The 13,108-nt window shown below is 33.3% G+C and overlaps 1 protein-coding gene across 1 annotated transcript; it reads right to left on the bottom strand.

Moving 5' to 3' along the window:
• Positions 1-1,536: 1,536 nt before the first annotated feature.
• LOC136065855 (probable metal-nicotianamine transporter YSL7) lies at positions 1,537-6,876 on the bottom strand. Its single transcript, XM_065769619.1, has 6 exons — positions 6,279-6,876; positions 3,748-3,902; positions 3,487-3,584; positions 3,266-3,400; positions 2,931-3,120; positions 1,537-2,849 (listed from the first exon to the last, which is right to left on the bottom strand). Exons 1-6 carry the CDS (start codon positions 6,673-6,675, stop codon positions 1,737-1,739), a joined length of 2,088 nt encoding a protein of 695 aa, XP_065625691.1. The 5' UTR covers positions 6,676-6,876; the 3' UTR covers positions 1,537-1,736.
• Between the last annotated feature and the right edge of the window lie 6,232 nt (positions 6,877-13,108).

The raw sequence follows: 13,108 nt of genomic DNA, 5'->3' as shown, positions 1-13,108 counted from the left end.
TCCTATGCAACCTTTAGCTACGAAGTATTTATATACAGTATACTGTATATCATAGGGAGAGAATAATTGGAGTAAGCGGTAGGACTTAAATGATAAGTAATTTTTAGGTCATTTTGGAGAACGGTGAAGTTAATCATAAATGTGAGAAGAAAGATTATTATTTTACTATACTTTGCGAGTACCTGAAAGTTTTTTATGATGGCTCAGATGATATAAAGTATTGCAGTATTTATTTTCTATTGATTGCAATCCATCAAATGATCAAATATTTGATAATTGTGGCCATAAATGCTTGTATGTGCAGTGTCGACATTAGCATTTATTGTGTTACCAAAATTTCACCGGACCAACCTCCAACCTACACGGCTCCGCCTACGCAACACTGTGACTACCACCACAATGTCTCCTCCCCTTCACAAGACACGCTTCATGTTATCTCACCTCCAACTCTTTATCCACTTCCTCAATTTACACTCAATCTCCAATGCCAACTGAGAATGTCAACAAGGCAACAACTCTGTTGGCATTTTGGATTGGATTGGATTGAATTTTGTTAGAATTTATGACAAATTATCTGTGTAAAACTGTGTATGTGACTTTTTTTTCTTTTAGGTATACAAGTAACAAGATAACAGTATAATAGGCTTAAAATTTGTTGGGCTTATACACTAACGACTCCCCTCAAAATTCAAGATGGAGGATGAAAGGCCAACTTGAATTTGGAAATAAGAACATCCTCAGGGATGTGACTTGGTAATAATGTTTGCAAGTTGATGTTAACAAGATGACAATTAATCCCAATGAGCCGTTTGTGAATTTCATACCTTAATTGTGTAGATTTGATCGGTTCATAAGTGATACAAGGAGTCCCAATTGTTATACTAATCTAGTTCTTTTAGAGTATAATACAAGTGTGACTAACGCTTTTCATATATCCTTTTAAAATTAGAATTTAAATATTATGATTTATAAATAAACGCATACTCAAATTACTCATCTTGCGAACTTAGCATTACTGCTAACAATTTTCTGCTGAATATTCATTAGATTGCTATTATCAAACGTAGGCTTTATAATAAAACTTACACAGTAATATTATTCAAAACCAACAACTAATACTCATCCAAATCTAATAAGACTTCTAATTAGTTAAGGTTGTTGCTGCCATCTTCAACTTATCCCAAGCAATTTCATGTCATCCGTAACAATATTTTACTCAATTTATATTTTCAAGCCGTCAAATTCTTCAACTAATTCTTACACTGTCAAATTCTTCAAGCAATTCTCATCTTTGCCTAGACAGATGATGCAAATGTATCCCCACGAAGTTTCACAAAATATCAATTCTCAGTTACACTAACAGCATAATCTGTACCAGCCATAACATTAGCGTTTAAAATTTTTCTCTGTAAGTCAAAGCCACCTAGGGAGACGTGGTGGAAAAACAGGGATATGTAAGCAGCAAAGAAAAGAAGTTATCCAATATTTCAGAAAAAATATTCACGTCTGCCCACAAGGGAGAGAGAGAAAAAGAGATGAAGTAAAAATTTACCTTCCTGGTAATAAAGTCTGGTAAAAACATGCATAATCTTATGATCACATTTATGGCTGCTTTGCTATACCTATTCTTGTCCCCACACAAGAAATTAAAGCTAAAAAGAATTCAGTGTTATTTTACAAGTGCTTGGATGCACCAGGTTGACTTCACATTCATTTCTTGTCTACTAAACTTAGCCCTATGATCCTAAGAATTTGTCAACCTTAGCATTATTCCCTCTTGACAGAAACTTCATACAAATTGGTGGCTTAACCCCAGCCAGAGCAAGGATAGAAGCAGGCAAAGTCCATATCCCGTCCCCACATATCAGACCAGAGGCTACCGCAGGTCCTAAAGCATCTGCCTTGGCCTTGTTTATTTTTTCCCACACAAACAATATTAAGCTTCCAAGACACATATCAATGGCAAAATATGATCCTATATAGAAAGGTATTGCCATTGCCATTGGAAGTGGAATGAACCGTCCCCACTTTTTACCCGCCAAATCTTTAATCAAATTGATCACAATGGCTGCACCAAAGAACAGATAACAGAGTAGAAGGCAATTTTTTGGCAGACTTGAGAAGCCCTTTACCCCCAACAAAACCATGTTGCGGAACACAACAGCATTAGGAGCAGGGTATTGACTTCCAGGTTGCCCAAGGTCATCAAAGGCCTTGTAAAATAGCCAAAACACACAAGGGGAAATCACACAGCCCATTGCTGTGCCGATTATTTGGCTCACAAACATAGAGCGGGGTGAAGCCAGTGTCAGGTAGCCAGTCTTGAAATCCTGCATTAAGTCAGAGGCTGTCGAGACAATGTTCATCATTACTCCACAAGCTGCTAGGCCTGCAAGAACTCCACCATGTGCGGCACCCGCCCATGCTCCAATAGTAAAGATGGCAAGCTTTCCGTATGTGGATGCAAGGGACCAATCAGTGAGCCCACAACCATATGCATTACAGAAAGCCAATGCGGGTGCGAATATATAGATGACCAATATGTAATACCATTTGAGTTGGTGAAAGATATGTGGAAGAGTGGCCATAGAGATTGCAGCAATAGCAACATAGCCTCCAACGGCAAACATTATTGGAATTTGATCTTTGAGAAAGAGTTGGGTCCGTCGCTTGTCGTCAAATGAGAGCTGAGACTGAGAGCTCACATCAGAAGAATGGTCCGCAACAGGGAGTTCAGAGCTCACATCTTTGTACCGGAGCTGATGAAACAAACCTAAGAGGGTTCGACTTAGAACCTTGATGAAGTTATATAGACCATCTCCCAGGATCATGGCTATGGCGATAAATACCTGTATAAAGCTATAATAAATTAACTTTTTTCAATAAATAAAAAAGCCTTCATGAAATTGTCTCTTTGAGTGGGAATTTACCCTGTAACCTTGAATACCACTGAAGCTGCCTGAGCCGAGGTCTGCACTATACCAGTCACCTTTTCTATCTTCTATGAGGGGCCACATTAGACCCCAAGAAATAATCCCTCCAAGCAGAACTGATATATTTACAATATAGGGGCAAATCATTCCTACACCAACATATGTTGCTGAGAAATCAAAAAAAAATCTGCAGATAATCACAAATTAGTATTAGCCAAAACATTCATAAAGAGGCTTAGTTGAAGCAAAAAGCCTACTAATGCAATTATTCTTTGCATAAAGTAAAATGAACTTTTTATTAAAAGGAAAGTGGAGGGTAGCTACTGATTTACTTGTTATCAAATGCTTTAAGCCCCAATGAAGGAAAACTTGCAAACCCACAATTATCTCCTGCAGTATAGAACCATTGAAAGAAACCCCATAAAAAGCTGAAGGTGAAAAATTTGCCCAACTCTCTCACTTGTTTCCTGGAAAAGTAGAATCACCGAAGAAAGATATTGTAAATTTTCATTTAGCATTTAACTAGAAGCCATTAAGTGCCACACTGCCTTACTTTGCTAGCTTGGCTCCTTGAGGTGTGTGGAAGCTGTTGATAAGATGAGCAGTTGCAGTACCACTTGGATACGTCAGTTTGAAGTCTATTATCATAATCTGACACCAACCGAAATCCACATCATTGGAGAAAAATAAGCACTATGACAAAGTTTACTTGTGTTCAATGAACTTATTTCCAAAGTTGTTTTTCTGTTCTTTTCTTTCTTCCCCATCAATGAAAAGTGTATATTCACTGAACATGCACAAATATTCTGCTTACCTTTCGAAGTGGCACCACCGAGAAGAGTCCAAGAAAGCTAACTATAAAGAGAAAGCCGATGATCCATCCCAAAGATAGTTTTTTGACATCAAGTGTATCTGTTGATTGTTTGGCTATACGTTCAGTCATTGCAAAGAGGTAGCTTCCAAAACCTCCTGTCAGTACATATCAATGAAAAGATAGAATTTTCAGTCTACTAGTAAGAGTCAAGTTCGAGAAAAATGTTATTGATTCTAAATTATACAAAAAATATTTTGTTTGTCGTATAGATTGGGTCATATTTTCATCATGAAACATGTTTAGAAACTTGACACAACAAAACTTTGAGTTTTGGTGCAACACTCCACTTTCCAGATGATATTTGGACAAGTTAAACATATCTTTGTGCAAGAAAAAAATAGAAGGAAAAATTAAATCTCATATATATTTAAGGAATCACCATATATCACATAGGTTATTGACACAACATTTATTTTTGGATAAACGGTACCCAAGTTGAAAGTATTAGGACTTTAAAAATTGGAGTACCTATGTTGATTATGGACTTACAAGATCAGAGAACTCTAATGCAATGATAGAAAAAGGGGCACCAGTTGCCACAGAAAAACAACTAAGCTTAGGCTTTATTAAATTTATGCTGAGATGTGTACTAAACTACTAAATAATGCAGGTCTGCGAGATACCAAAAAAAAGCTCAATTTTGTCAAGCCTGTTCAAATGAGACTTGCAAGGGCAAGTGGGGATTTGATTAAAGGTGTAAACCACTATTTTTAAAATTCAAGTATTCAACCAAGCTGAAACATCCCAATGATATATTTAACTAGCCTCATTTACACCCTCACTTTCACTGAAGTTAAAAATTCAGCTCTTTGTATATTATAAAAATAATTTTGATTAGCGCAGGATATATTTTACATGTTAAGACTAAAAAAAAAAAAAAGCACATCTTAATGTGGAAATGTAAAATGCAAATGGGGAAAAAAGTGTATTAGAATGAACTACTTGTCATGAAAGAGTGGTATGTGTTTCTTACACAGCTCTTCAACTATAAAAGAGCAATATGTTTGTAATTCCCCAGAGTAATTTTTGAGGGTGATTCAAAAAATTTTATTGTCTTTTTTATTTTAGGAGGTACACACTCCAACTGGAAAGTGCAAGGTGTAATTTAGGATATAATCAATCTCTCACATTCTTTTGAATCTTGTATTTTTGTTTGGGTCCCCAGGGATGTATCGGCTCACGCCTTGTGTAAGTGGGCAGCGACAAACTCTTTTGCTGGCTTTGTCGTGAACCTCTCCCGGGCTCACGCCTGTATTACTTTATTTTGTTTTCTAATACAATTCAGTTATTTTACCCAAAAAAAAAAAGAGAGTAGCAAATAACTTCTGCCTGTCTCTCAAACCACAAATACAAGATCATGGTCAGTGGGAACCAAGATGAGGACTAAAATGGCCTATGGATAACAATGAACCTTTTAAGAATATGTGTAAAGGAAGATTACATGCTTTTTCCCACTTAAATTTTTTTCTTCCCTCATTTTATCATAGTTTTTCCATATGCTCTTCTTATTTTATTTATTTGTTTGTATATGGGGGAACTGGAATCTTTCTTCGAAGTTACAAAACAATTAAGTTTTTTGTGCATGATTTGGAGGTAAGATTATGGAAGCATGTGCCATTTCACTGTCCACATGCATCATCCTATGAAAAGAGACAAGATAAAACCGGATAATTATGGAGCTTAAAAAAAAGGACTTTCATTCCACTTTTTCTATATAATACTATACTATATGGGTAGCACATTACATAAGATAAAACTTGCAGTTGCTTTCCTTTTAACAAAACTAATAGAAACACATTGGCACACTTCAATATTTATTACTATGATGGGTGGAACTTTTTTTCCCCTTCATCAAAACTAATAGAGATATTTTGGCTAGGATGGACTTTATTTTTTATAAGAGATAATAAGATTTAAAACTATGAGGTTTGCCATATGATTAGAGACTTCATCGATTAAACTAATTAGACCCACTAAAATATTCTCTTCTAGGAGTGGAAAAGGAAAGGTTTGATGATATGCGTTTGTTTTTCCTTGGACTCATCAATTTTTTTTAAAAAAGTAGCAGCCAATTTTTTTGACTCCTTAATTATATAAAATCAAAATATGTCCAAAAATCAGTGACGTGTGAGTCTCTAATGCCGTCCAGTGATTCCTGATACTGATAAGTTTGCAATAAATTTGTTAATTCAATGGTTTTGCCCACACATATTCTCAAAACCCTTCGTTACTTAAAATCCATTTAACTCGTATTATTCAATGAACAAATTAAAATTCCTACCCTACTCTATATTTTTTCTTTCTTAATGATTGATTTTCGACTAAAACCAGTAAAGTGTCGGTTTTAGTGGAAGAGATATTGCCATCACACAAAAACCCGACTTCTAAATAATCCAATTAATTTATTTCAGAAATAATATCAAAACAAGAAAGTAGAGTAGTTGTGAAGGGTAAAAGAAAAGAAAGCATACCGCTAAAGGCGATTCCGGAGGAGGCAACAACACAGGTCTGGATAACAGTGTTTTCTTGCCTTGTAAAGGGCTGTCTCAAAAGGCCAGACTTGTGAAGTAACTTGGTCCAAGTCTTGACGAAGAAGAAGCCCAAGAGTCCAGCAGAGACATTGAGAGAAGGTATAATACCTATGGTGAGATTGAGTTTCATGACTATGATGCTGAACAGTATGCTCAACGCAAAGCTCACCACAAAGGCTCTCACTGTCAGCTGCTCTCTCCATGATGGCACCTCTTGGTTCTCAAATACCCTCTCCACTGACAGCTCTTCTTCTTTCAGATGCTTCTTCTTCTCCCCTTCCTCCTGGTTGTGATTTTCTGGATCAAAACCATTCTCCTCCCTCTCATTTTTACCCATAACTTCTTTTCCTTTTTATGGGTTGGAATCTCAACTCTCAAGTATGTGAATGAATCTAAAATAAAGCCGGTGGTGGAGTGGTGCTTTATAATGGAATTATTATTTCACTATGAACTTAGAGACCGACAATCGAGGCTGCTGTTCTTATCAAGACCACGAGCGTGCGTGAAGGAAAAGTTAGCATTTATGGGGACGAGCTATGCTACTGCCACGTAAAATGACATATTTTGTGCCACTGCTCACCCATATTACGAGTTGAGAGTCGTAAAAATATAATGATAAATTCATATAAAATTATTTTTTTACTATTCACTGCGGGTATATTACTATACAAATGGTACTCTTCCCGTGATACTAGCATAATCCTCCTGGGAATAAGGAATGGTCTAGTTATGAAGGAAAAGTCGTTGCACTAGACTTTTTGGGAGTCCGAACAAGAGGTAGTGGCCAAGTGAGACTGACGGCCGTCGACTAATGCAAGTTGCGTGTTGGGACAGGATTGACTTGAACGCTTGTCTATAAAACCAATACAAATATTGTCCCATTTTTTTTGAATTTGTATATCACATTTTTGGCATGCAGTCGCTAACCCGTTGGGTGTATGGAATAATTAAATTTAAAATCACATGTATTTAAATAAATAAATAGAGTCTTACATGAAAAAATTATTAATTAAAAATTAATAAAAAANAGATTCATTTCAAATTTTCTTTCTTTCTAATTGAAAAAGATATATATAAGAGGATTCCCCTCTTTTAATTGGACTTTTATGTGGTTTAAAAATACTCTCATTAATGAAGGGCAACTTCTTTTAAAAATAAAGTCATAAATGTCAAATAACAAATTTCATTTTAAATTCAAAAATATGAATAATAAAATTTAGGGCTTTTTTTTCCCTTCACTTTCATCTTCTCTTAAAAATTTAGGATTTTTTATTCAACACTTTCATTCGAATAAAAGTAAAACACCCCCAATTTAAAAAATAAAAAACTAAGAGAACTCATAAAATTTAGCATTCTTTTCCCCACACATTTATATTATTTGTAAAGTTTATCATTTTTATTTGTTTGAAAAATAAAATATATATTTTCAAATTATAATAGATGCAAATTATTAATCTTTACCCAAAAAATAGAAGAGATTCTGAACCCACATGCTTAGAGACTATATATATAAAACCGAAACTTTTGACTTTTTGTTAACCTCTCTAGAGTTTGCCACATGACTTTTATAAATTTTTTAGTCTTGTCTTCTTCTCCTATAATTTCTAAATTGATGAAAATTTTAATTTGATTACAATCCAAATTTTACTACAATTTATTTGTTTATATTCTATCAAATTATTTTTTTTTTTTTTGGATAAATAATAAAACAAAAAGCAACCACCGCCCACTATTACGGTATTTTTTATTTATTTAAAATATGCATCCTACTTGGTTGATACCCATACAACACCTATGAGAAACTATTCAAATTCTACTACAATTTATTTGTTCATATACTATCAAAAATTTTTTTTTTGGATAAATAATACACAAAATCAACAACCTCCCACCATTATGGTCTTTTTTATTTATTTAAAATCAAGAAAGAAAGAAAATTTGAAATGAATCTATGTTTTTTGTGGAGGTGAAGTTTGTAAATAAAACAAACCAAAGGTTTATGGGTTACCAATGCATAGAAGGGGAATCAACTATATGAAAACTTTCTTCTCAAAAAAAAGAAAAAACTATACAAAAATTCTTGTTAGTTAGAAATTATACATGTTGAACATCTTATAAAATATCAAAATTTCAAAAAAAAAAAAAAATCATATATTTAGGATATCATAATTGATGAAGCATAAAATAAAAGAAAATGTTATGTTCACAACATTTTTACAATAACTTTACAACAAATCCTAAGTCGCAAATTACTACTAACTGTTATGGGTAAACAAAAATAATAATTTAAGTTGTTGATTTAAATTATAACTAATAATAATTTACTACCTATGATATGTTGAAAAAATGTTGTGAAAATGTTTTAGCCATAGAACTTCTCTAATAAAACACAATTAGTGAGATAGAAGATTTGTGTTCACCTATAAACTATCCAAGTGTACTCTAGTTTTCCTATTCCAAATAAAAAAAAAAATTCTGTTTTAATCATAGTTGTAGGGGTGTTAGGCATAGCAATATATATCCATGTGTGTATTGGGCCGGGGGCCCAATCTGAGAATGTGAAGTAGTCCGAGGAGATGTGCACATTATCTGGGGAGTCCATATTAGTAAGTAAAGAGGTTAGTTTTGATTATAAGAATCCTTGAGGGTGGTCCAAGGATGAATGCCTCCTCAGCTGAGCAAAGCCGAGGTCCAAAAGGATGGTTTGCCATCCAGAGCAATGTCCTAGGAAATTCTATTGATACGGATAAACATCACAAAAACGTTAGAGAGAGGGAAGTCCTAAAATATCTAAAGAGAAAGTTGACACCACTGCATTGAATGCTTTGTAGCTAACTCTCTAGCCGCATTAATGAGGAAGTGATACCTGGACAGTAGTTTTCAACCTTATAGCTATTATCCAAAGATTTCAGGAAGGTGCTGATGGGACAAGTATTAAGATCAGCAATCTAGATCTACACGTGGAAGGTAGAAATGAAAAATGGAAGAGAGTATAAAATAGAGGAAGGCCCCTGAGGAAAAAGGATCGAAAAAGTTAAGAAAGAAACATTGTAGCAATTAGAACTGTATTTGTATCCAACTTCAAGTAATATATAGAGGAGTTGATTTCCTTGGATTGTGCCGATGACGATTTTCTTTAGATAAATCCAGTCTATTTTTATTCTATTGTCATCTAGACCCATTATAATTACTACCTAACTCATTAGAATTTAGTTTTTCAACCCACTCTCTACAAATTCATTATATTAGGCTCTTTGGGCCTAAGTTCATCCATCATTTGGGCTTGGGAACCAAATTGTGTCCTTACAATAGTTATTACTAGATTGTTAAAAAAAAAATTAGACCAAAATATCATTTTGGTCCCTATATTTTGATGTCACATTTAATTTTGTCCCAACATTTTGATAGAAGTTAATTTAATCTATATTATTTTCAATTTGCAATCAATTTGAACTTTACCATTAATTCATTAATGAAAAATGCCTATGTGGGTAAACAATTTGCATAGCTAATATACTTGAAACTTATGCGTCTACTAAAATAATAATTAACAAATTATTTTACATTTAAAAAATGTTATGTTAGTGTCTAAATAAAGAAAAATATTTCTTGTTAAATATATTATTATTAACGACGATGTACTATACCATATTGTATATGCTAGAGTAGATGCGGAAGGAGAAGCATAGAATAAGAACACTGAGAACACGAGAGTTACGTGGTTCAGTCTTGTCAGCCTACATCCACGAACAGATATGGAACTAGTAAGGGGCTGAGCAGATATGGAACTAGTAAGGGGCTGAGGGGGGCCATTCCCCCCCCCCCTCCCCCCCCCCCCCCCCCCCAAATGAAAAAAAAAAAATAGTAATAGTATACACATTTAATGAATAGTTTAACAATTGAGCCCAAAATAATTATTTTTAGCCCCCCTCCTCCCAATAAGTTACAAATTGGCCCATGAAAATGATAAAACCCAACTGGCAAACAACTATACTACAACATCTATGATACTGTGTTGGCTGTTTCTTACTATTTCTTCTTAGATTCAAGCTATTTTTTTATGAGTGTTAAGATTGACTATTTGAATTTTTGTGAAAAAGATATGACTATTTTTGCTGAAAAGAAAAAAAAAATGTGCAAAGAAAGAAAGAAGAAAGACAGATGAACACAAATTACAAACCAAGCTAATGTATTTGTAGTGAGTGAGAGTGGGGTGCGTGGGTGACCATTAATCAATGTGTGGGGTGGGATGGCAGGTGTGTTTGGCTATTAATTTTCAATTTAAAATATTTTTTTTTTTAAAATTTAACTTATTACTTACTAGTTGGTTGTTTATTAGTAAATTAGTTTAATTTTATGTGGAAATTATAGAATTGAATAGTTGTGTTAATAAATTGGTGCTAATGTGTAGTATACAGTCATTAGTATTACAAATTTTATTATATAAATTTTATAAATTCATGTATCATTAATCAAAAGAAATTAGGATTGAAAGGGAGATTGTTGCAAAGTTTAGTACAAAATCAAGTATAGATGATTTTTGTTATTTAAGAGAATGTTGAATTCTATTTTTAAATTATTAATTTAAAATGTATTAATAAATGGTTATTTTGTTTCTTCTCTTTTTTGTTGATATTTTCTTAACATTAAATATATGCTAATTTGTATTTTAAAGAATTTTTTTTATTGAGGTTTTGGCCCCCCCTAAATTTTGATTCTAGTTCAGTCCTTGTACACAGAGGAATCCTTAAGGGCTACATTTTTATTGTATAAGAGTGTAGTACAATAATTTGTGTTACAATAGACCCTAACATTTTAAGCATCTGTTTAAGATTCTCTTATTTTGTTGAAACTGAAAACTTTTTACTGAAAGTACCGTAAAATAAAGTAAAAGTTAGTTGAAATAGTACAGTAAGACTTATGAATAGTACTACAAATTGCAACAAGGCCCATAAATAGTAAGAAAATAAATTAAATAGTAAAATAAGCTGTTTTTAAATTTTTGTTGAACGAATGATGAAATTCAAGATAAGGTAAAAGTCACTTCCTAGTTCCTACCCTAAAAGATTGGAATGTAATGTTGTGCTGTGCATGCGTATGGATAAAATAGGGATTTCCCCAAGTCAAGTGACAAGAATGCAGGGCTGGCTCTATATTAAAAAAATTATTTATTTAATATTCTTATAAATAAAATTATATGAAATATAAATTTAGATTTTGAACTTTGAAACATAAACATAGTTAACTATTCACTACATAATTAACTATTGTCAACATTCCGTTGTACTTAAATGTACAATTATATATTGGACAAAGTTTAGTTATAAAATTGATTGTAACCTTAGGCTACAAACTCACTCAATATCTTTTTATTGGAGGTAAATTTTGACAAATCCACCATTGGATCGCATCTTCTTCTTATATACTCCATGTTTGCAAAATTTTAAGAAAAATAAAGATCAATAACTATGTCATCAATAAAATTTTAAATTGCAAGTTTTTGTAATTTAAAATTATGTATAAAATATAAGATTATAGATTATATAATAAATAATATCTGATTGACTCAAAAATTGACATGTGCATTAAGAACGTAAAGAACATGTAATTCAACGGTTAGATTTTCAAAATATGTAGTAATATTTATTTTATTAAGTGAGTTTGTAGCCTAAGGCTACAATTGATTTTGTAACTAAATTTTGTCCTTATATATATATATATATATATCTGAAGTCTTGGTTTTTGGTTGATCTCTTCACAATTTTCCACATCAATATTTTTTATCTATATTTTTTTAATTTGACTTAATTCAAAAAAAAAAAAAAGAGTCACATTAAAAAAAACTTTAGTATTAAAAATGAGAGAGAGACTCTTGTTAGAGCATCCACAGCAGTGGTGCTAAATAGCTATATTCCTATTTTTTAGCACCACTGCACACAAAAGAAGCTCACAGCAGTGGAGCTATAAGCAAAATTTTTTGCTTCTCCGCTACAGTGCACATCTAAAAATAGATGTGCACTGTAGCTTACATCTAAAAAAAAAATTGTTATTTTATTTTGTGTTCACACTAGGATTAGAATATTTTATTTATTTTTTCTTCTTCCTCCTTCCCCATTTCAACCTTTCTCCACTCGCCGCCGACCCAAGCGCCTGCCCAACGCCGATCGCTTCAAACCCACGCTGCCGATTGCATCCGGCCTCATGGATTGAAGTGGCTTCCCTCACCTCCACTCCACTGCTGGGTGGTGGTTGTGCTCCGGTGTGCGTTGGCTGTGGATGATGGTAGAGTGGGTTTGTTTTGTGGTGCTGTGAGTTTTTTTTTTTTTTCCCTGCTGTGGACTGGTGGTGGTGGTGGTGGTGGTTGCGGGTGTGGCTGATGGTAGAGTGGGTTTGTTTTGTGGTGCTGTGTTGGCAGTGGTTGTGTCGTGTTTTGTGGTGTTGTGGGTTTTTTTTTTTTTTTTTTTTTTTTTGTGGCTGATGGTAGAGTGGTTGTGGTTGGTCTTGTGGTTGTTTTTTTGGGTAAGAGGATATATTATTTTATTGTAGTAGTTATATTATTTTATTGTGATGTATATATTATTTTATTGTGTTGAAAATTAAAATAGATCCACTGCTGCAGTATGTGTGTAGCTAAAATAGATAAAATGACTTTTTGTGTAGCTAAATAGCTAAAATTTTGCCTTCACTACTGTGAATGCTCTTAAGACTCTCTCTTATATATATATATATATATAATAAAGCAATGCTAAAATATAAAAGTAAATGTTTGG

This window comes from Quercus suber, unplaced genomic scaffold (assembly GCF_002906115.3).
Source record: "Quercus suber isolate HL8 unplaced genomic scaffold, Cork oak 2.0 scaffold_1230, whole genome shotgun sequence".
Classification (NCBI taxonomy): domain Eukaryota; kingdom Viridiplantae; phylum Streptophyta; class Magnoliopsida; order Fagales; family Fagaceae; genus Quercus; species Quercus suber.
This window is presented reverse-complemented; position numbering and strand designations above follow the sequence as displayed.

Bases quoted from the DNA above. Each gene is read 5' to 3' on its own strand.
- LOC136065855 (XM_065769619.1), bottom strand. From the start codon at position 6,675: ATGGGTAAAAATGAGAGGGAGGAGAATGGTTTTGATCCAGAAAATCAC. The intron at 3,401-3,486 runs GTAAGGCAGTGT...CTACTTTTCCAG, and splicing joins CAAGGAGCCAAGCTAGCAAA to GAAACAAGTGAGAGAGTTGG. The intron at 2,850-2,930 runs GTAAATTCCCAC...AGCTTTATACAG, and splicing joins GTGGTATTCAAGGTTACAGG to GTATTTATCGCCATAGCCAT.